Source organism: Camelina sativa, chromosome 4, assembly GCF_030686135.1.
Source record: "Camelina sativa cultivar CO46 ecotype springtype chromosome 4, ASM3068613v1".
Taxonomy (NCBI): domain Eukaryota; kingdom Viridiplantae; phylum Streptophyta; class Magnoliopsida; order Brassicales; family Brassicaceae; genus Camelina; species Camelina sativa.
Window position 1 is genome coordinate 23,531,504 of NC_141883.1, and position 25,072 is coordinate 23,556,575.

Sequence of the window (25,072 nt, forward strand, 5' to 3'; positions counted from 1 at the left end):
AAATCCAGTCATTGATCTTGGTGCCATCAAAGGTTGGGAAGCCAATTTTCGTCATCCTTGAAGCCAGTCCATTAGGCAAAAAAGGTGTTGTCTCTTGCTCAAGTGGAGGTGTCGGGTTAAGATCGTGAGCAGATTGGTTAACACTGGGTGGGTCGGGTGTGGTTGGGTTTTGCGATGACGAGATGGCTGAGGCGGATGGGTCTGATTCATGAGGTCGATTAAACTGGGTCAAGGTTTGTGACATGAACTTCGAGATTGTCTCTTCTAGACTAACCTGCGATTTCACCAAACCTTCAATCTTGGAGTTGAGGTCATCAGTGACCTTCTTCTAGTCATCAATTTGTTTTGCCGTCTGTAATCTAGTAGCATCTGCCATGATTTACGGTCTGAGGTTCGTTATGCTCTGATACCAATGAGATAGGTTTCTTAGGGAGAGATATAAAGCCGATTCAGAAGTTTACCAAAAGCTCGGAGAACGGTGAATCACAAGCTAGAAGGTGAAAGAAATAAGAATATCACCTTAGAGCAAAGGATTCGATGGTGGTCGATGATAATGAGTTAACAGAGAGAAAGATGTAAGAAAATATTATTATTCGATTAAGTTCATGTGCGGCTGTATGCCTTACTTATATAATAAAAGTGCAAATCCGGTTTACATAGATATCGGTTAATTAGGGAAAAACGAAATACTAAACTAAAATAATAGTAAAACTAAATAAATAATAAAACAGAGGAGAAGAGATGCGTGAGAGACGTGTGATTCCTATCACGTACTTAGTAGATGTGAATTCTCGGAACATAGGAGAATGAATGATTTCTCGGGTAAGGTCGCCAAGGCAGGATCAAGGACAAGGTTGATCCATCTGTTGTGTGATTTGTCGATTGAACAAGGCAAAGACAAACCAAACCAAACAAACACTGGGAATATCCTACTACTTCACTAAACGACAAATCAAAACCTTTCAACACGTGGCGTCGTGTTCGCATGATTACGTCTATAATCAAAACCCAATTACATGAGATGGCTATATTACCGGCTATTGAAGTTAATTATTATTTAAATTTTTGACACACATATTTATAAAAAATGTATTTTCTATAAATTTTATTGGTTAATACACTAAGCAGTATAGATAATAAAAAAAAATAACTTCTTTATCAAAATTTGTATTAAAAAAATAAAACGACATTTATTCTTAAAAAAATGATATTCTATATCAATTTTTAATTTTAACAATGTTTTGAAACACCCAATTATATTTAGTTTGCCATGTTTATTTGAAAGAAAATAATAATGTAATCTTATCCATTTATCACTTAACCATAGAAAAATCAGAAAATTATCATTATGACAAAGAAAATCAACAATAAACATTGTTCATAGATCCAAGATGTATAGGTACGAAGTTGCAATCACAATACAATTTTGTGTGGATAAATTTTGAGAATTTTCAAAAATTTCCTACCAAAGTTTTGTATGAATGTGGCTACGATCTTGGTATAGCTAAAGTCATATGCTTAGATCAAAACCAGATCTTATAGTATGTATCGGCTGCCAAATCTTACATCTTAAATCATATGCTTAGCTCCATGTTTTGTTGGATCAAAAATGGTACATTTCAGTATTTTAAAATCATTTTAATGCAAATATTTCTCTAATTTGTATGTTTTTATGTCTTTTAATATGTACTCTTTTAATTACGTCTGATGATGTGTTTAAGTACGCATTTGTGGCGTCTTCAGCCACCGAGCTCCCATACTTTGCGACAAGAATCAAGTTCGGGAAGAAAGGGATTGAGTCGGTGGTGGAGTTGGACCTCCATGGACTCGCCAAGTACGAGCAGACTGTATTGGAGACTATCAAGCCCAAACTCAAAGCAGACATCAGACATCGAGAAGGGCATTGCCTTTGCTGCAGAAAGTAAGTAGATCTTTACTACCCCCAATAAAGACATGCTTAAGAGAAGCTAATGATATCACAATTGTTGTTTTCATCTTTCTAGACATTTTGTTGTCGTTTTCGGTTTGATGAATTTTGGGAATATTGAAGCAAGACTATATCGAGACAACTACAATACAATTTTGTGTGGATAAATTTTGAGAATTTTCAAAACTTTCCTACCAAAGTTTTGTATGAATGTGGCTACTATCTTGGTATAGCTAAAGTCATATGCTTAGATCAAAACCAGATCTTATAGTATGTATCGGTTCTGCCAAATCTTACATCTTAAATCATATGCTTAGCTCCATGTTTTGTTGGATCAAAAATGGTACATTTCAGTATTTTAAAATCATTTTAATGCAAATATTTCTCTAATTTGTATGTTTTCATGTCTTTTAATATGTACTCTTTTTAAAAATCACATGAAGTTAAAATATTGTGTAAGTTTATAAAGTAATGTAATTTTTTTTATATATATAAATGTTAGGTTATTTTTAATGTATACGATGAAACGATCAAAATAAAGTAAATCGCTACTAATTTCAATACCATTTTCAACGGTCAAGTAGCTGCTAACTAAATCGAAAACTAAACCACCTTTCAAGTGCGGACATAGAAAAGCTAACTCTTAGGATAAGGTCTTCAGTAATATAGTGTTAGTATTGGTGTAGTTAAAGTGATATAATTTTTTTTGTTTTCTGAGTGATATACTTTATTTCTATTAAAATATTATTTACTATTTAAAAGAATCTATTTTTCGTCACCATCTAAAAGAAATTATTCAATCAATAATAAAAAATTTAGGAGAATATAAATAGTCAAATAAAAGAAAAATATATAATTTTGAATAGAGTAACAAAATATCACTTAACTAGGAGATATCCCGTACTTAAAGCACGGGTCAACATTTTTAAAAAAATTATAATATAATAATAAAAATTATTGTTAGATTTTCTTTTAAAAGTTATTTTATTTGAGATAATATTTATTTTTTAATTAATCTGTAAATCTATTGGTTTTTTGAATACTAATTATTTTAGAATATTATAGTAATTTATTTTTGACGTATATTACAGTTTTATATTGTTTGTTTGTTGTATTTGCATCATTATTTTGTGAAATATGAAGTAGTAATTTAAATATTATAATTGTTAGCAAATAAAAATTATAATTTATCATCTATATCAATTTTGTTTTACCAACCCGCCAATGTGGAAATTAAAACACAAATTTTTCATAGATTGAGTAATATATCTTCGTTTTTAAAAATTCAAATCACAACATATGCTGAAAAAATTCTGCATTTTATTAATCATAAGTATTATATGAAAATTCCAAACAATTTGTAAATAAAATAAAAAAAGATGATAGTAGAATCATAATTTAAAATCTTAACAAAATCTTTTTTCCAAAATTACCACAAACACAAAAAATTGATTTTTAAGGATGTAGAAATTTTTTTTTAGGCTTTCATGATCAATACGCATGGCCACAATCAAATCCAGATCATCCGGTCTACAGAGTTGAAGGGAAAAAATACAAGATAAAGCGATACATTCTAGGCCAAAAGATCTACGTCACAGAAGTCGCCTCAGACAGTGAAGAAGACGACAACAGATAAGATAAACGTCGCCTCTCTTTTGGAGACAGGGGAATAAATAATAAGTGTGTGATATATGATAGTGAAGTATATGGTTATGAGAGAGTTGAATAAAAATTTAGTTATTAAAATAATTTTATTGTCTACTTAGATATAAAATCTTAGTTTTTGAAATTCTGATTGGTTTATATTTTTTTAAAAAAATATTTAGTAATTTTCGTCCATAATTTATTAGAGAAAGAAAATATTTTTTATTTTATTTTTCTATATTATATTTGATCTGTCAGCTTTTTAATTTTTAATTAATTAATTATATTTAATTAATTAATTAAACTTAATTTTTTTTTAATGGCAATTGATTGTAATTTTTTACACATTTTAAGTTTACTTTCATATTTGTACTTCCCAATTAATAGAGTAGGATTTAAACAATTTTTTTCTTTCTAAAAGATTATGTTAATAACGAGGAAATATAAGTAACGAGAGAACAAATAAGTAACGACAGCAATCCTAAAATGTGTTTGCATTTAGCCAAAAGAAAACAAAAATAAAATAAAAATAAGTCTCACATAACATGTTTGTTTACATGTTCTTAGTGATAGGTTACGCCTTCACCGCTGGTAACTTGTCCGATGCGATACACAACATAGTTGCCATCCTCTACTTCTCCTAATATTCTCATTGCTGCCTCAGGACTGACCACCATAACCATCCCAATTCCTATATTCAACGTCCTTCTCATCTCAGAGTCATCTACACTCCCATCCTATATACAATAACAATAACAACTTTTTAAAGATAAATTATAGGGAATCATTCTTTTATTCAAGCTAATCTAGGATTCTTTAATTAGTTACCTTCTGGATAAAATTGAACAAAGGTGGAACTTCCCAAGCATCGGTGTGAATAACTGCACCCAAACCATCTGGTAAGACTCGGGGAATGTTGTCAGTGAAACCTCCACTTGTTATATGAGCTAGCCCCTTCACTCCTCCTTTGCTGATCAGGTCAAGTACCTGTAAATGTGAATAGTTATAGGATTAATACAAATTGGATAATGACAATATTTTTTGTTACAAAAAATAAACAAACCTGTTTCACATAAATGACAGTAGGTGCCATTAGAGCTTCACCAAGGCTAGTTGACCCTCCTGGAAGTTGATCTTTCAACGAAAAACCGCTTTGAGCCACTACACTGAAAACAAATTTCTTTCAAAATTAGATTTAAAACTACATTAGTAAACTCATATTATACCAACGTACCTTCTAACTAAAGAATAACCATTGGAATGAAGGCCGCTAGAAGGAAGACCAATAAGAACATCTCCAGCCACTATGTTTTTCCCGTCTATAACAGAAGCTTTCTTCACTTTGCCTACTGCACACCCAACAAGATCGTATTCACCCTCAGCATAAAAGTCGGGCATCTCTGCAGTCTAAAAAATCCGAAAATATCGAAATAAAAATTAGCAATAGTCAAGGCTGGAATTGGGGTCTAACTATATAAGAAAAATACCTCTCCTCCTTTAAGTTCACAGCCGGATTGCTTACAGCCATCATTAATCCCTCGAATGACCTAGAAACAAAGCATAATGTTACGTTTGTTCATCATGATCAATATCGATGCACAAGCAATGAAAGGTACCTTTTCTGCAAGGTCTACATCGAGACGACTACAACCAAAGTAGTCAACGAAACCCATAGGGGTTGCACCACAAGTAACTGTTAAGGATACAGAATATCATGTCACTACTATTACGATATATTCTTCCCTTGTACATTACCTTCCATATCTATTAGACGTAGAGGCTCTCTCTAGAACTGTATATATATGTACTCTTGTAATCACTCTTGAGATATACAATAATATTCTATCCTTACATGGTATCAGAGCCTATCGATACCATAATTCATTTCTCTTGCAGCCGCCTCCCTCTCTGTTCTTTCATCTCAGATCTCTAATCTCTTTTCTTTTCTGCTCCTTATCTCTCTTGTCTTCTATTTCTTTTTCTGCCATGGCTGCCGCTGCAGAAGCTGTTGACACCACTCAAGGCCTTCTCAACATCAACATGATGAACATTACCAAGCTCACCTCTACGAACTACATGACCTGGAGTCTCCAAGTCCATTCCCTCCTTGACGGATACGAGCTCGCTGGATATGTTGACGGATCCTCCGCTCCCCCAGATCAGATGCTCACCAACACCGACCCACCAACACCAAATCCGGCGTACAAGACGTGGAAAAGACAAAATAAACTCATCTACAGTGGTCTTCTTGGTACTCTCTCTCCAACTCTGCAACCGCTTGTGTCCAAAACCAAATCCTCTGCAGAAATGTGGAAAACGATCTCCACAACCTATGCCAATCCCAGCTGGGGACATATTCAACAACTCCGCCTGCAACGCAAGCAAGCTTCCAAAGGTGAAAAATCTATTGATGATTATATGCAGTCTCTTACTACTCGATTCGATCAATTGTCTCTTCTTGGCAAACCTCTTGCGCATGAAGAACAACTTGAGTTCATCTTTGGTGGTCTCCCTGAAGACTTCAAATCTGTTATTGACCAAGTGGAAGGTCGTGAAACACCACCGTCTATTCTCGAAGTTCATGAAAAGCTCATCAACAAGGAAGCCAAGCTCATGGCCGTAGCCCACTCCAACACAACTACGGGACCAACCTCTGCTCATGTTGCCACTACTCGTCTTGGTAACTCTGGAAAACAGTTTCCTCGCCAAAACCAGCACTGGAACAACAACAAACACAACTCACGACAGGACACTCGCATGACACGAGGCTACCAAGGTAAGTGTCAAAATTGCGGTGTGTTTGGTCACAGTGCAAGGCGTTGTTCGCAGCTCCAACAACCGCGTTAATATGGAACTCAAAGTGGCCTCTTACCATCACCGTTTCGTCCTTGGCAACCGCGTGCCAACCTGGCGCTTGGTCAACCTCAGACGACAAATCCATGGTTGCTCAACAGTGGTGCCACTCATCATATGACTAGCGATCTTGGCAATCTGTCTCTACACCAACCATACCACGACAATGACTCTGTTCTTATTGGTGATAGTTCGGGTATTCCAATTATTCACACTGGTTCACTATCCCTATCTTCTCTCTCTAAACCATTATCCCTTACCAATGTCCTATGTGTCCCTAACATTCACAAAAATCTCATTTATGTTTACCGTCTTTGTAACTCTAACAAGGTCTCTGTTGAATTTTTCCCTTCTTACTTTTAGGTGAAGGATCTGATCTTGGGGATCCCATTACTCCAAGGGAAAACTAAAGGGGAGCTTTAAGAGTGGCCGGTGTCTTCATCCATCATCCAATCCTTCTTTGCGTCCCCAACATCATCTCACCCCTCTTTAAGAGACTGGCACTCCCGCTTAGGCCACCCTTCACACTCTATTCTTAAAACAGTTGTTTCCACTTTTTCTCTTCCTCATTTACAATCAGATTCACATACCATGTTGTGCACTGATTGTGCTATCAATAAAAGCCAAAAGTTACCTTTCTCCCAAACCTCTATTGTTTCAAATCAACCTCTCAAAATTATTTTCTCAGACGTATGGACCTCCCCCATTCTCTCTATCGACAACTTCAAATATTATCTTGTCTTAGTCGATCACTATACATGCTATACCTGGATCTATCCGCTCAAAACAAAATCTCAGGTTCGAGACACCTTCATCAGCTTTAAAGCCCTTGTTGAAAACAGATTCAACAAACGTATTGGTACCTTATACACTGACAACGGAGGAGAATTCATTGCTCTAAAGTCATACCTGTCCGGTGCCGGCATCACTCATCTCACTACTCCACCTCACACTCTCTGAACACAATGGAATATCTGAAAGGAAGCATCGCCATATCGTGGAAACATGTTTGTCCCTTCTCACACACGCTGGAATGCCTAACAAGTATTGGACTTATGCCTTCGCCGGTACTGTATATCTCATCAATCGCCTCCCAACACCGGTCCTAAACATGGAGAATCCGTTACAGAAGCTGTTTGGAACAGCCCCAAATTACACAAAAATTTGTGTATTTGGGTGTTTATGCTTCCCTTGGCTGCGTCCCTACACCAACAACAAATTAGAATATCGGTCTACACCATGTGTCTTTTTGGGTTACTCTCTTTCACCCAAAGTGCATATCTATGTCTTCAACCTACCACTGGTCGGATCTACGTCTCTCGTCACGTCCAATTTGATGAAAAGAGCTTTATGTTTCGGAGTCCTGACTCTCCAATCGCACCCACCACCGAATCACCATCTAACTTCTTCCCGCATCCTGCTGCAGTCGTTATTCCGTTAAATTCTCTTTCACACCCAATATAGCCCCAGTCCGCACCGCTGTCACCTCCTCTGCCACCACCATCGCCACTCGTAACGCCACCTCTTCCCGACCCTTCGAGCTCGGAGCTTCACCGGACAGTAACCATGGAAATTGACAACAGAGATCATGGTAGTGCTGCAACAGATGGACCTTCACAAACATCCCAAGCCTAGCAACCAGCCCAACTAAAGCAATACACTCGCCGCAATCCCTCTAAAAATCCAACCCCTCAAGCCCATCAACCTTCCTCACAGCCCATTACCAATCCACAATCCACAACTCCAAATCCACAACCTCTCAATCCACCAAACCCGAGTGCACCTCCTCAAATCCCATCCAATCCTCAACCTCAACCGGAACCCATTCCTGACAATCATCACCCGATGAAAACTCACCGGAAAAACAATATCACAAAACCAATCACAAAACTCAACCTCTATGTTGCCCTTTCAAAACACATTCCACCAGAACACACAACCGTGAACCAGGCACTCAAAGACAAGAAATGGAGAGGAGCCATGTCGACGAAGATTGATCTTGTTCCTCGACAACCTCACTTTAATGTGGTTGGTTGTAAATGGTTGTATAAGAATAAGTTTCTTACTAATGGTTCTCTTGGCAGGTGCAAAGCGAGGCTCGTTGCCAAAGGCTACTCACAACAACTTGGACGTGATTACACAGAGACTTTCAGCCCAGTCATAAAACCCACATCGATTCGCCTTGTTCTTGATGTTGCTGTCTCCAAAGCATGGCCGCTCAAACAGCTTGATGTGAACAACGCCTTCCTCCAAGGTACCCTTGATGAAGAAGTTTATATGGAACAACCTCCAGGGTTTGTAAACACTGACTTTCCCAATCATGTCTGTCGCCTACGGAAAGCTATTTATGGTCTAAAACAGGCCTAAATTACTTGGTTGGTCTTGGTTTTCTCTAGTACATTACCTTATTATTCCCTTGTACATTACTTTCCATATCTGTTAGATGGAAAATCGGTATTTTCATACCCCAGCTAAGGGGGTATGTTGAATTCATACACCAGTTATAACACTGAGTAAATACATACACAAAGTTTAGTAAAATTCAAATTGGCTGCACCAACTCGACAAACGGTGTAAGAACATGCACATGCCGTAACGGTGTTATCTGACCATTAACGGCTGCTTACGTGGATGCCACGTATGAAACGACGTCGTATTGAGATACGAAAGAAAGAGCTTCTTTTGTCCAAAACGACGTCGTTTCCATTGTCTTCTTCTTTTTTTCTTCTTTCACGAGTCGAGAGAAAGTTTGTTCAATTGATTTGGGGATTTTTAAAACATTTAGGGTTTTTGGGCGAAATCGATTAAGATGTCTTCATCATCAGCTTCTTCAAGTGAGTAATTGAGAACATAATGTGTTTAGTTTCCTTGTCTTTGTGTATTTTGATAGAAATATTATTTGATTGTGAATTGGTGAATCCGTTATTTGGCGAAGGAGTGAGCGACAGAGTCAATGTCATTGGAAGAGGAATCCCACGAAAATGTAGATGTGGTCGATTCTCTGTAATGAGAACTTCAAACACAATGAAAAATCCTGGAAGACTCTTTCATTGTTGTCCTAATGGATCCGATGAGGTAATCAATATAGTTGGTCATATGAAAATTGTTCTCATAACCTTCTCATAATGTGTATTTTTGTATTAGAATCCGAATCATTTGTTTAAGTGGACCGACATAAGCATGGTTGAGGAGATGGAAGAGGTTGAAAGTTTAGTTGACAAAATAGAAAGAGAAGTGGGAAGCTTAGCAAAGGAATTAGATGAGGTAGAAGCTATCAAAGAAATCGCAGAAAGATGTGAAAAAGATATTGTAGAGCTCAAAGGTGTGGTGAGTTCTTGTGAGAAAGAGATTCAAGAGCTAAGAAGCTTCAAGAACATGATTGTTTGTGGTGGTTTAGTTGTGGCTTTTGTCTACTATGTAATATTTGTGTAATGTGTTGGATTGATTAAGCATGTAATCATGGAGTCGTTAAGTGTTTTTGTTGTTAACTATGTTAAGATTAACATAAAACTTCAATAAGTTTTGATTAGATGAAAAATAGAAGCCATGTTTTGAGTACAACAAAAACTTGAAATTCACCGAACTACAACCATAAACTACCATGAGATTACCACAAAAACTTTCAATCTCATCGGACAAAAACAAAAAACTAACTTCCATCCGTCCCTTCCTTCTATTCAGTTCATTCATTCCATTCCATGGCTTGGTCCTTGGGTTGGTGCTTGATTAAGTCCTTGGCTTTGTCTTTGGCTTGGTTCTTGGCTTGGTTCTTGGCTTTGTCCTTGGCTTGGTTCTTCACCAGTTTTCTTCTTCTTCCACCTTCTACCAACAACTCCCAGAGCTGGACAACTTCTAATATTATGACCGACGGTACTACACCGGCCACAACGACTATCTCATCCAGCTTTTGAAACTTTGATTCTCTTCTCCGGTTGTTCTTGTTCTTCTTTTCTTTTTGACTTCTTCTTTGGAGACTCATTCTTGCCCTTCTTTTTTTTTCTGTCTTTTTGGGACCTTTTGTAACTTCTTGTGGTGGTGGTTGAATCCTAGGCTCCTGAGATCTTATCTAAAAACCAATGCCATTAACTGCTGAGATCGACTCAGAGTAATTCTTGAAATTTGTTGATGCCAAGTACCAATCACAGTTAACATAATCTTCAGGATTGTGCTTCTTGGTCAGTATGACTCTTAAAACATGGCGGCAAGGGATCCCTGTCATACTCCATCTTCCACATGCACATGTCTTTGCATTCATATCAACCTTGAATCCATGTTTGTTTTTGAGAACCTCATACTGCCCATTTCCACAAGGAATTACCTGACAATACTTTCGTAAAAGCTCTTCCTCTTTGATGGTGTTGGCGACCTTGAGAGTGTATTTCCCTTGACGTTTCATTGCTTTTTTAAGCCTCACATCTATACGCATCATAGTTTGTCTTCTTATTGTCTCCAACATCTCCACTAATGGCACCTCTCGTGCTTTGTTGATAGCATTGTTGTAAGACTCAGAAAAGTTTTTAGAAACATCTTCACAACTGGATTTGCAGCCAAAGAAGGCACAACTACAGTTTCGCGGATTCCTTTGCATGACAGCCTCATACACTCCTTCATTAAACTTCTTCAATTCGTCAATGGCTTTGTTATACTCTGATGCATTAAAACTCTTCGCAACTGCCCAAAACAACTTCTTTGGCAAATCTTTACCTGGATAAACTCTTCTAAGGTTACCATAGATATGGCGTGCACACATCTGGTGTTCCACCTTTGGTAGCTCTTGATCAACAACATTGAGCAATCCCTTTTGTCTGTCAGAGATAAGGGTAAATCCATAACCATCTTCAAGCTTCAAATCAACCTTCAGCTTCTTAATGAACCACAACCAAGCATCAAAGTTCTCTGTTTGCACAACTGCCCAAGCAACCAGATAGAACTGATTGTTAGCATCTCTTCCTACAACTGCCAACAGTTGTCCTTTCACACCGTTTTTTAAGAAGCAACCATCTATGCCAATTATTGGTCGACAATATGCAAGCCAAGTCTTCCGAAGGGCTTCAAAGCATACATAAAACCTATCAAACCTGACGATACCAGCATCATCAGTCAATGTCCCAACCTCCACTGTTGAACCCGGATTTGATATACAAAACAGAAATCAAACCAATATTACTGACTAACTCCAAAATTATAAGAAAAGCAAAGTAAAAAAAAAGCTTGACTTAATCTAAAAGATGTTCCATGTAATCATGTAGACGAGCAAATTGCTCATCATATTCCTCTTGAATCATCTTCAATGCTTTTGCTCTAGCTGTCCGACACTGATCATAAGTAGCAACTATGGTGTAACGCTCCTCAATCGCATCTTGCATCGCGTTAGCCTTGAATGTCGGATCCTTCCTTATGTCATTCAAGAACAACTGAGCAAGGACTCCACTCTTGATCACTTTACTAAACCCGTCCTTTGTACATGCATGGACATCATTGCATGTCTTCACCATGTACTTTCCAATTTTATCTTCATAGGAGCAGTAGATCTTGAATTTGCAATTCCCTCTAATGGAACACCTTACTTCACTCTTCTCTGAACCCCATCTTGTAAACTTTATATTCTCTCCATTCTTAAGAGCATAGTCAACCACAACTTCTTTAAACTCACCTATACTATCAAAGACTTGCTCTAATTTTATTTCTCCACTACCTTTTTTGCACCTCATATATCTTCTTTCAACGTCCTCGCAATCTGAGTTAGGAGGAGTATCCTCATCATTATCATGCTCTTCTTCGTCAACAAAACTTGCTAAGTTCTCCTCCACTCGATCTTCCATGTCAACAAATACCCTACGAGCATCTCTATCATCACCATGAGAACTATCTCTATCATCGCCAACAGAACCATCTCTATCACTATGAGCACCATCTCTATCATCACCATGAGAACCAGCTTCAAGAAGCTCATGCTGTTCTTTCTCTAGAAAGATTTCTATCGACTTAACCCAAACCGCAGTTGTACACATTTTCTGAAAATTCTCACCTTCATTTATTAACTTCAGCTCTGAAAAATCTTCAAATGGATACTTATACCAGATTTTCTATCATCACCATGAGAACCATCTCTATCATCGCCAACAGAACCATCTCTATCACTATGAGCACCATCTCTATCATCACCATGAGAACCAGCTTCAAGAAGCTCATGCTGTTCTTTCTCTAGAAATATTTCTATCGACTTAACCCAAACCGCAGTTGTACACATTTTCTGAAAATTCTCACCTTCATTTATTAACTTCAGCTCTGAAAAATCTTCAAATGGATACTTATACCAGATTTTCTGCCCATAAAGAGGATCGTCCAATGCCGCCATCAGATTAGTCACAACACTTTCTGGTTTGCTTTCAAGGGTTAGAACCGATCCTCCAACATAAGTAATTTTTTCCCCATCAACAACTCCAAACTCTCCACCATTGTGGCATTGGAATATGATATCCTCATCGGAGCTGAAAAAAAAAACTTAAAAGAATTAGAGGGTTATTCATTTTGTTTACACATATTATCGAACACTTGGTATTCATGATATTTTTGTAAGAGCTAAACTAGTTCCAAACTTAAGAACACACATCAATCTCATCTAAACTACACAATTACACGCAAAATCCATCGGGTTTTCTAAATAAACACTCCTAAGTATCTCAATTAAGAAAATCCCTAAATTATAAAAACCCTAAAAATTGAATTAAAATTACCTCATTTTCCGATGACAATACGATTAACAACACTTTATACACTCTCCACGGTCGACAATCGTTGCTAATTGAATCAATTGACCAATTGATTTTGATTTATTGGTGAAAAGAAGAGAAGAAACATGAGTCGGGATTGAGAAACATGAGTCGGGATTGAGAAACATAACTCGAGTCGGGAAAGAAGAAGTAGTTGATGGCTTAAGAAGAAACTTTAAACGATGTCGTTTTGAGTTACATAAGTTTTTTCTTTCGTATCTCAATACGACGTCGTTTATTACGTGGCATCCACGTAAGCAGTTGTTAACGGTGAGATAACACCGTTACGGTTTGTGCATGTTCTTACACTGTTTGTCGAGTTGGTGCAGCCAATTTGAATTTTACTAAACTTTGTGTATGGATTTACTCAATGTTATAGCTAGTGTATGAATTCAACATACCCTCTTAGCTGGGGTATGAAAATACCGATTTTCTAACAGCTGGGGTATGAAAATACCGATTTTCCTCTGTTAGACCTAGAGGCTCTCTCTACTGTATATATATGTACTCTTGTAATCACTCTTGAGATATACAATAATATTCTCTCCTTACAGTAACAATATCATTCACACTCATAGCGACCTAGAAACCAAAAGTAAAGTGAAACCATGATGAGTGTCTTTTCGGGGAGTAAGAAAATACAAAACACATTTTTTTTTTTTTTTTTTTTACCAAATCGATTCCAACGGTTTCATGAATTCCGGTCTCAAATGCCAATTTAAGTTTAGTCCCTACACCATCCATACCCACTACGACAAAACTGTCACCTGCTCAAACGAAATTAAAAAAAAAGCCACACTCATTAGAACGAACACGAATTCTGAAAACATTCAGCTGAACTATGTTTGCAGCTATATATATATACCAAACGGAATGCGACCACTGAAATCGCCGATCCCAGGAGCCATCTTTGCAATTCTTCTAACGAGCTCAGCCCCAGCATCGATATCCACACCGGAATCTTTGTAAGTGAAACCATCGGTGTCATCATCATCATCATCAGTGTTATCATCTCTCTTAGACATGGATAAAACACGAGATGCCCTTCTTGTTCTTGTCGTCTGAGGAAAGACGATCGAGAAAGGTTTCAAGGACGAACCAATGGAGGAGAAACGGTATCCATTGGAGGACAACTGGACAAGGCAGGGGGCGAATAGCAGAATAGAGAAGAAGTCTGCATTTCGGGATTCCTTGGCCTGATGAATACAACAATATTACTACTTGAAGCTTATTTATATAGAACAAGTATCAAGTTTGAGGAGGCCAGGGCTTTAAAACCCTAGAATCCTATCAAATCTTTTTTGGACGTCAATCAAATAATTTGAGATATACACTGTCTATTTTTCTTTTTAAATGACAGTTTAGTCCTTCAACCTTTGAATATATTATTTTAAATATTGTTAGTTAATGTTAATAATGTGTTAAAATGAAGGCGATTATTTTGGTATTCTTCCACGCCGGTTTAGTCATATTATATAGTGTCATAATCTCGACATCAACATTGACAATCTATGTTTGTTGTATTTTTTCATGCTCAACAATATATATTTCACACCTGGTTCGAAATCACATATCAATTGTAAATATTAATTAATTTTTTTTTTTTTTTTTTTTTTTTTGCGATTACATAAGAAATAGAAAACTATAGATTTTATTAGTTGAAAAAAAGTATTACACCTAGCCCAGCCACCATCAATATAAACCTTTTTTTCCTTGAACAAATAGAAAAACTTATTAAGCTAAACCACCTTTGGAAACCTTTTTATCAAAGAGACCCCTCACAAGTCACAATACATTAATTTAAGGAATGTAGAAAAGATATTAAACAAACACATGCAATAGAAAAACTTACTTCGAGAGAGATCAGAATCAAATTTCAAATATAAAAAAGGACATCTCGATCGGTGATCTCCAAACCTATAGCAAAACGTCTAGATACACTCACAATAATCTCGGTGCTTCGACTTTGCTCACTCAGCCATGGCAGATTCAACCGCCCTCATCATTAAACGAACCAGGGGAGGCTGGAACGCTGCCATTTTCATCATCGGTACGTGTGATATCTCTCAAGGATTTAATTTGTTTTTTCTTGCAAAATTCAACCGATCATTTGAAACCGCATAATTCATACATGATCAATCTATGCAGTTGTGGAGATGACAGAGAGATTTGCGTTCTACGGTCTTGCAAGCAACCTATTAACGTTTCTAACAAACGAGCTTGGCCAGTCCACGGCCACCGCGGCCAAGCAGATCAACACATGGATCGGTGTTTCTTGCATGTTCCCTATTCTCGGGGGTTTTCTAGCAGACTCAATCCTAGGCCGCTTCAAAACCGTTCTCTTGTCTTCTTTCATCTATCTTTTTGTCTGATCCTAGACCTTAACTCTTTATCATGTTTTCAAGATCTCATATCGAAATAAAGACTAATTAATATGAATACACTAATCAAATAATTAATTTCCAGGGAATGGTAATGTTGCCATTGTCTGTGACGGTTGTGGCGCGGAGGATGAGAGAAAAGGTGTTCTTTATGGCATTGTATGTGATGGCGGTTGGAGAAGGAGGACACAAGCTATGCGTTATGACCTTCGCGGCTGACCAGTTCGGAGAGGCCAACGCAGATGAGAAGGCCGCAAAAACATCATTCTTCAATTATTGGTACTTGGCCATCGTCCTTAGTTCTTCCATAGCTGTTCTTGCTCTCATCTTCATTCAGGTATATCTCTTTTTTTATCTTATTGTCAGTAAATTTTATTTTTGTTGACTTTCTCAATTACATCTCAAATCAAACATTAACTCCCTTTATTTTGGGAGGATCATTAGCTTAATTATCGTAAGAGATATTTATTCATATGATGGTTTCAATAATTAATCTAATCACGTTAGCGAGCTAAGAAAGCTAGCTAGATATGTGTACATAGATAAAGAGAGATCGATGATTTCCTATAATCAATGTACTAGTAGAACTTTGATAAATGTATTCTAATTTTTTTTTTTTTTTTAAACAAATTTGGTCTACATATATACGTTAACTTTTTCATATAAATATTTCAAAATTGGTTGGCATAATAATTACTAACATGGTTGGTACGTACGGGAATTTTAGATAATGATAATAATTTCTAACTTCATTGAATAGGATATGTAAACTCTGCAGAAAACATTTCTTCATCATATATTCTTATAATATGAACAGGAACGAGTGAGTTGGTCAATAGGATTCAGCATAATAGCAGGAAGTGTAGGAATAGGTATAACGATATTTCTAATCGGAATTCCGAAATATCGAAAGCAAGCAGTTCCGGTGGGAAGCCCTCTCACGAGAGTAGCTCAGGTCATCGTCGCTGCTCTAAAAAAATGGAGATTGAGCTCCACGAGCCACCACTATGGCCTCTGCTACGATGAGGACGAGTCAGCGTCAACAAATGCTAGTAAGATAGTATATCTTCTTGCCAGAACCAATCAATTCAGGTACTTACGTTACATTACTTTCTATTTATAAACATTTATGTCAACCTTTCTAAATGAAAAATTGATATCTCCGAAGTGGTCCAACCTGCTGGTTTTATGGACACATCATATGCATCTTAGTGTTATAATATTGGAACTGACTCGTTGGATGGACGGACACCTGTTGTACCATCGATTCAATAATTATGTGTTTGTAGATTTCCCGCTGATAAAATCTTTTTTTTTTTCCTTGACTTTTTTCGAATTTTTTATCTTTAAATTTGTGAAGATATCAAGAAACAATAAAATTTTAAAACTATATCATTCTAATGGTAATGTATGACATTGGAATCTATTTAATGATTTTAAAAAATTAGGGTTCCATACTTCCATATGATTTCTATTAATGATTTGAATGAGTTATATATTATGATTCTTATTACATATTTTTATGTCATTATTGAAAGTTTGTTTGTTTAACACTGGGTTTTGCTTTTTACGATATCACGCACACATATTTTATAGATTCAAATATAATTTTTGATACAATCGTACTAACACAAATCGGTAAGCTGCAACGGTATTAATTAATTGGTTAGTTCACTTAAAAACTTGGAAATTATTCGGAGCATTTCCTATATTCTTCTCTTTGAACGTGCATGGGTCACGTGAAGATGCTTAGCAAGCTAGCTGTATTAACTTAACATAGAAAAAAATGAATAGTACAATTAAATAAGCTTTTATCATTGAAAAGTTACTATTATCATTGGGCTATTACTCAATGAAATCGTACAACGCCACGTTCTTAAGTTAGCAGGATAATGACAGTAATTGTTCTTAATTTAGAATTTTGGAGCTTTGAATTTGAATATACTGCTTCAGAACTCAAGTTAGAAAAAAAAAATTAAGTAAAGAAAATTGATTTTTTTTTTCGGGGAAAGTAGAGAAATATCTCATATCGAAAAATGAGGAGGAACTTGAGGAATTTATAAGGAAAATGCATTAATTTATTTATTATCAATGGGTTTTGACTTGAAATTCATGAAACTTAATAAAGATTAATATCAATAGACCATATGAGAACAAAAGAAATATGACTTTGGCATTACATTTAACTTTTTGCAAGTGTTAATTCGTTTTGAAAGGGTGATAAACAGAGGTGAAGGAAGATAGAAATCATTGCATCTAATAGACATTATTTTTTTAAATAAATTGTTTAATGATATCTACCAGTAATTATAGGATATTATATCAATTTTTAACACTGCAGATTTCTTGATAAAGCTACAATTATTGATGAGATTGATCATGATACTTCAACCAAAAAAAGAAACCCATGGAGGTTATGTTCCGTGAACCAAGTGGAAGAAGTAAAGCTAATATTGAGGCTCATACCAATTTGGATAAGCTTGATAATGTTCTGTGCCACACTCGCTCAGCTCAACACATTCTTCCTAAAGCAAGGAAGCATGATGAACAGAACCATCGGAGATCACTTCACCATTCCTCCTGCTGCCTTCCAAAGCATTGTTGGTGTCACCATCCTCATCCTCATTCCCCTTTACGACAGAGTTTTTGTCCCTATGGTCCGTAAGATCACCAATCACCATTCTGGAATCACATCTCTCCAGAGAATCGGCGTTGGCTTATTTGTCGCTACTTTTAACATGGTAAAGTGAATTGTGAATTATCCTACTAGAACTCTTTATATACGTACAGTTGTTAGTATCATGGTATCATTCTTTGGTTTTGAATTGTGACAACAGATGGAGCAAACTAAAGCGTATTTCGTTCACACCTTCTAAGTTTTGGTCCACAATAGACTAATATAAATCTAAGTAATCACATGAAATTATGAATGACCTAAAATTTTATGGACTTGCATTTTTTATAACAGATGATATGCGGGCTTGTGGAGGCAAAGAGACTTAGAGTTGCAAGAGATCATGGATTAATTGACTCTCCAAAAGAAGTTGTTCCAATGAGTAGCTTGTGGTTACTTCCCCAATACATACTAGTTGGTATTGGCGACGTATTCACTATCGTTGGTATGCAAGAGCTTTTCTATGATCAAATGCCTGAAACTATGAGAAGTATTGGTGCAGCGATATTTATTAGTGTTGTTGGAGTTGGAAGTTTTGTTAGTACCGGGATTATATCAACCGTTCAAACAATCAGCAAAAGCCACGGTGAAGAATGGCTCGTCAACAACCTTAACAAAGCACATCTTGATTACTTTTATTGGGTAATCGCATCGTTAAATGCTGTGAGCCTCTGTTTCTATCTGTTCATAGCTAACCGTTTTGTCTACAAGAAACTGCAAGACAAAGCTGATGATGTTGAAAGCGAAAGAGAAGTTTGATCAAAGATGTTTTGAAACGATTTTGAAGCATCTTTATATTCCAATATCGGCCTTGTGTTTCTCCTAATTATATCAAAACTAAAAAATGTGTAACATTTACTTGTGATTACAAAATAAACTTACTTTCTTAAGCTAATTGGTGATCTTTTAAACCTGCAACTGCGAAGCTGCGAATTCCATTTTGCCATCAGATCGGACAAAGCTAAGATGGGATAGGTAATTGCTTTCTGCCAAGTCATGTAGCGTTCGACGGCACCGTGTTGTCTTCTCCTCCGCTTTTACGTAATCTCCACTCAATAATCTATCATTCTTTTCTACATCCTGCATAAAACAATGCACATATTGACATGTAGACAAATCTCAGACTTTCAGCAAATGCATGTCCGAGCTTTTATCTAATTATGGAGCAATAAGGAAAAACAGTAACCGTACCTCTAGGAATCTCATCATTTGTTCTTCAATCGTGCCACGCATGGTTAAGGTTTCGACATAAATAGGGCGCTTTGCACCCATCCGATGAGCACGACTGATGACTTGCTCTTCCATGCTGCTCATTTGAACACATTGTAGGAGTCAGCAACACCATGGAATGGAAAAATATTTGACCAGATACGGAAAATATAAAAGGCATTGCCACGAAGAATCAAACTGTTAACCACTCAAAATAGCTTTTAGATTTATCCATACAAGATAAGTATATAGAACGGCCAAATGATTCACTCCAGAAACTCCAAAAATTTAGAACAATATGTTTCAGGAATTATGAAGTGAAAAATAGAAGACCATTAGGTTTTATATTTGTTACTGATATCTGAATGCAAAATTGCTCAAAGTCGTACCTTTTATCCCAGATTGGTTCCATCAGGAATACATGTGTTACAAAGCTCAAATCAAGACCAAGGGCAGCACTTCCATCCATCAAAAGTGCCATGCAATCAGCATCGTTCTGGAACATTGCCAGAGATTTCATCTGAAAAGTTGAATTCGAAAGTTATTTGACTTTACAAGGATTGCAAGATGATGTGAGAAAGAAATAAAAATCAACAGTCAAGTACCTTATTACACGATGGCATTGGACTGTACATTTTACCAAACTTGATGCCAGCAGTTGTCAACTACAAAAGCATGATATAAAATTGATCAAAGGTTAAAACACAAAGGAAAATTAAAGAATCACGTTATAAATACAAGGTAAGTACCTGTTGTTCAATCACGTGAATATGCTCAAGAAATTGAGAGAAAATCAACACTTTATCAACAAGTACCATCTGAGATCCACAATCCTGTCCATGGAACTCTTTCCCCGAAAAGGCTTCCGAGGTACCCGGGGGATTGTCTTCCAGGTTGTCATTGTCAGTTTTGTTGAAAGACAAAATGCTTTTTCTATTACCCTCCTGTAACTTCCTCAGCCTATCTACTAGATAACTGACTTTACTGCTGGACGTAGATTGCCAGTCAGGATTCCAGGTATCCTGAAAAATAAAGTAATGCATTTGACTATACCATTCCAGGAACCAAGTCATTAACTCATAAGATTATTTATACGCATATCTACCTGATTATATGAAGGCTGTAACTCAATAAGATCCTTTGGCACAGGCCACTTTGGATTTGGATTCTCTGGTCGAGCCAACGTTTCAGGAGTTTGCATCTCATATAAGTGTCCACAACCAGGAATAGTACACCTTTCGCTATCAAGAGCAACACAATCAAGGCACAGTAGGTGTCTACATGGAGTGATTACAGGAAGTCGGCACCATTCCCCACATCTATTTGTAAGGTTGAGAAACAAAAGCGAAGTTAGATACTTGAGTCAAATACCCTAAACTAATGCAAACATTGGATTTAAGACATACCTTTTACAGTTACAGCCACTAATAAGGCTATTTTGAATAATATTAAACTCCTCTGTCGAAAGTTCCAGACCCCTGTCAAGTAAAGCATCCATTGTCTCTTTAATATCATGACCAGCGTCAGTCATTTTCATATGCCCAGCCACACAGCAAGATAGTCTAACATTTCTGATGGTATTGCTTCGAAATTTCCACTGTTTAGAGTTAAGCAGACTTTCTACATGAGATGGATCATTCCAATCAGCTAATAAGATATTACGCCTAACTGTCTCCACTAGTTCATTGTAGCTTCTTGCATGCCCTGGAACGAAATTAAGATATGTCAACTTCTTGATGCATGGAGGAATCATCTGCAGATCTTTCTTTCTGGAACTTATCATGCATCTCTGAAGCAGCTGTAGTAAACGCAAACGACCCTCCTCTATTTCTGCTTCAAATGGTCTAAGGATGCCAGCTTCCCAAAACTTTAAATTTTCTCCATATACTTCCTCATGAAGAAACTTTAAAAGAGGTTGGAGATGTGAAAGCTGGCTATTTGGCGTGTTGGGGGTTGGTGTTCCTGTCAATAGCCAACGATTACAAGCTATCAGAGAAACAGCCATCTGAAATTTATTTGTCAAACTGACACTAGAACCAAGAGTGTGTCCTTCATCTAGTATGACCCTAAGCCAATGCACTTGGATCATTGGGCTTTTCTTCCGTGGATTCCATTCTGCACTTAAGCGACTAAAAGTTGTGATTACAACATCATAATCCCAAGCCAAGCTGTGTGGAGAAATTTGTCTATGGTCCGTCCAAAGGAGAATACGAAGCTGATCAGGGCTAACATGTTTCTCGATCTGTGTTATCCAATGATTAACTAAATTTGAGGGGACGACAATTAGAGTTGCTTTTGACAAATACAGTCTAACTGTATCAAGCGGCTGACAGAGAGCAACTTTGAGGGCAGGTACATCAAATACTAAGTTCTCCAGAAACTTGGGGTAAAACCATTTGATGACACCCTTATCAACTCTACTCTTAAGACCAAATGCTCGAAATATTCTCTGGAACCCAAGGGCATCTTTATTCAAACCCAACACTGGACCAGATAAGCCAACTGTTTCCATCTGTGAAAGCTTCTCAAGAGGGAGTTTAGCAAGCCAAAGTAAGGCTTTCTTTACCGTTGAGTTTACTGCAGACTTGTGTTCCCGAAGGACACTGGTGAAGAAAGAGATATTATCCTTTTCTTCACCAGAGGCTCCCTTAGTAACAAACCCTTGCAAGTATTTTATGGGTTGAGATCTATCCCATAATTCTTCAGGATTATTACAACTCTGATATGCAGGGTCACCATTGTTGCTACAAAACCATGCAGAACCAGTAGCAGATACACCTTCATCTATTATTCTCCGCCACTTTGAGCAAGAATCACACTGTATCCAAATATCGCTTTCCACATCCGAATCCGTAGGACCCTTTCTCTTGCAACCAGTTATCATACCACATTTCTTCCAACTACCGATTCTTTTAGTTTCCAACACTTCGGAGAACTCAGATGCGCCATTGTATGCATGCAAGAGATTTTTTCTGACATCACCCAAGCTCTTTCTAGATTGAGCTTTCAAATCCAGGGAAGCAGGGATGTGAGTTTCAAATTCGTTTTCAAAGTTTGGGTTCTTCGACTCAAATGTTTGATCCATCAGCCTAGCTTGCTTAAGTGGCAACGATTTTGACTCCAGCTGCGGACGTAAGGCTTCAAAAGAAAACTGGTTTCGACAACTGCTTGGACTTAGAAACCTCTTAACTGTTAACATACCGTTAGAAGTGAACTGGTCACTCGTGAACTCATAATAGGCACAATTCTTGTCACCTCTATGTGTACACCAAACGATAGGAAGTCCCTCAGGCGGATCAGCCATTGTTCCCAGCGTCTTTAGGATAAGGGATAATGTTGTGATAGTCTTCCCGAGACCTGGTTCATCACAGAACATTCCCCCACGGAAATCCTTGACCATGGGAGCTGCCTCAGTGATTATATCACCAGTCACAGAATTCACATAGAAACTATAACCATCCTCAGTATCAAAGTTCAAGTAAAGGGGATGTGAGAAAACTTCAGCTTTCCTCTCACGTTCCAGCATCCAACCAACCGCTGCCTGCTGATGAGGAAAGAGTTTTAAATTCATACATGGCACAATTACAGAGGTCAATGATCTGAGGAGACGGCAGACTGCTGCAATGCTAACGAGTTCCTTCAAATCAAGTTTCATCAGTATGCTTATCAGAACGTCATCTGAGAGATCCCATATACCAGATGCACAAGATTCAGTAGACGGTAATACTCTAGAAGAATCAGACACATCATTATATCGTGGACTGGGCAAGCTCTTAAAGATTTCATGTAGTCTAAATAATCTTCTTTTTGGAGAATCTGGGGCATAACAGAGTAATTTGCAATCAAACACATGGCAGTCAGATAGATCCCAGATGGCCTTAATTCTTCCATTGGCCTCTTCCCAAATACTTTGCCCATTAAGGATTGAGACTCTCAGTCCCCAGTCACAGCTGCAAAGAACTAAAACTCATTAAAAATGCGAGAGAAGTATCTATTCACACCCATCCACAAAAGAAGTTTCCATTCATGATAGCAATAGATGCATTACAATTTGGCATGTCATGTCAACATAAAGATCATTGTAGTAATACAGAAGAAAAAAATGATACACCCCTAAGGACACTCCTACGGAGATACTTATTAAGATATGCCAGATATCCAATATAAAATATGTAGGCACAAAAAAGAGTCAAAGTTTATGAAATGCAACTTTGCCCAGACATAATAAGAGGAGACGTAACTACATATATCACCGCAGATATAGTCGTAAGTTGATCTACTTAACTTCCGTTACTAGGAACAAGAAACAGCATTGCTTATACAAAAAGTAAACCTGTTTTGACGTAGCTCAACAGTAGATTGCCAAAGTAAATACAACACACCTCAGAATTCTATAAACCATGCAACTGAACATATCCACTTAATCTCCTAGCTACAGAAGGATTTACTGAGTCAAAAAAAATTACCTCAAGTGCTTAAACACTGCAGCAGCGGTAGCTTGGGATTTGGGAAATTGCCATCCGGACCACAATGCAATAGGCAGGTAAACATCCACTAGCACCACAGTTCTTTCTTCTCCATTCTCACCCTTATCAACCTTCACAACTCGAGAAAAGATCTTCAAACATTTATAAGCAACCAAAGCGTGAAGTTGCTGCACTACACTTATGCTTCCATTCACCAAACCTATACACCTTCCCCTCTTCCTTCCCCCTCCGGTCTTCTCCTTGCTCCCCGATGAAACCCGTCTCTTCGATTTCAGAGACTTTCGTGTACCACTACTATTACTACTACTCCCTCGCTCAACGCACTTGCGCCGTTTCTGTGGAGTCTCTAATCCACCGCCTTTAATTAATCCACAATCCTCAGCATCATCATGATCACCTTCAGACGAAATTAGGGGTTTGAGATTAGAGGTGGGGTTGATTAGGGATAAGATGATGCCATTGTCGGATTTGAATCCGGTGACGGAACCGTCATTGAAGATGGAACAAGATGAGCCCAATTGAAGAAGATCAGGCGAATCAACGGAAAGAACGGTACAGAGAAAACCACAGAGTTTGTGACCATCGATTTCAACGGAAACCGCCATCGTCAGAATCCAAAATCGAATGCAGAGATCGTTAGGGCTTTATTGATTTCTTGGAAAAAATCTCATCTTTTTGTGTGTGTTTTTTTTTTTTTTTTTTTTTTTTTTTTTTTTTTTTTTTTTTCTGGTTTCGGAGCTCTCTCTCAGACAAAACACGAAATCAATAATAAGAAGAACAAAAAGTGACTAATAAATTAGGGCTTATGATTTTTTTAAATCTCTTATACCTTTCACCGGTGGCTCGTTAACCACTAATATAGCTACACGTGTACTCCTTTAATCCTACGTGTACTTCTTTAATCCGTAAATTACAACAAACACGTTCGTAAATGGATTACGCAGGTAGCAAACACGAAAGAACACCAGTGGGGAGAAGGTGATCAAATTCAAGTCTCTTAATTCACTTTTAAGAAGAGAAGATAAGCACGTAGAGAGTGTTTGGAATCCATCGAGTGGTTTGAGTTTTATAGATTTTAAACATTTTTGGACAGCTACAGCCAAATCCAAAGGATCCAGATATTA

At 37.2% G+C, this 25,072-nt stretch overlaps 4 protein-coding genes across 4 annotated transcripts; 1 reads left to right on the top strand and 3 right to left on the bottom strand.

Moving 5' to 3' along the window:
- Positions 1-4,134: 4,134 nt before the first annotated feature.
- Positions 4,135-5,333, bottom strand: LOC147946120 (phosphoribosylformylglycinamidine cyclo-ligase, chloroplastic-like). Its single transcript, XM_087509499.1, has 7 exons — positions 5,327-5,333; positions 5,188-5,264; positions 5,059-5,118; positions 4,806-4,978; positions 4,635-4,737; positions 4,400-4,558; positions 4,135-4,308 (listed from the first exon to the last, which is right to left on the bottom strand). Exons 1-7 carry the CDS (start codon positions 5,331-5,333, stop codon positions 4,135-4,137), a joined length of 753 nt encoding a protein of 250 aa, XP_087365625.1.
- A 5,157-nt stretch (positions 5,334-10,490) lies between these two features.
- Positions 10,491-13,166, bottom strand: LOC147946121 (uncharacterized). Its single transcript, XM_087511328.1, has 4 exons — positions 13,162-13,166; positions 12,530-12,915; positions 11,645-12,338; positions 10,491-11,562 (listed from the first exon to the last, which is right to left on the bottom strand). Exons 1-4 carry the CDS (start codon positions 13,164-13,166, stop codon positions 10,491-10,493), a joined length of 2,157 nt encoding a protein of 718 aa, XP_087367454.1.
- A 1,923-nt stretch (positions 13,167-15,089) lies between these two features.
- On the top strand, positions 15,090-19,147 carry LOC104781310 (protein NRT1/ PTR FAMILY 5.4). The gene is made up of 6 exons (XM_010505947.3): positions 15,090-15,247; positions 15,346-15,563; positions 15,664-15,915; positions 16,396-16,670; positions 17,920-18,319; positions 18,547-19,147. Exons 1-6 carry the CDS (start codon positions 15,178-15,180, stop codon positions 19,009-19,011), a joined length of 1,680 nt encoding a protein of 559 aa, XP_010504249.2. The 5' UTR covers positions 15,090-15,177; the 3' UTR covers positions 19,012-19,147.
- On the bottom strand, positions 19,007-24,946 carry LOC104781309 (F-box protein At3g54460-like). The gene is given in 9 exon segments (XM_010505946.3): positions 19,007-19,170; positions 19,173-19,332; positions 19,444-19,558; positions 19,851-19,981; positions 20,067-20,126; positions 20,211-20,483; positions 20,567-20,780; positions 20,868-23,411; positions 23,928-24,946. Coding segments are annotated over 9 exon segments (4,155 nt in total). The 5' UTR covers positions 24,554-24,946; the 3' UTR covers positions 19,007-19,138.
- Positions 24,947-25,072: the final 126 nt, after the last annotated feature.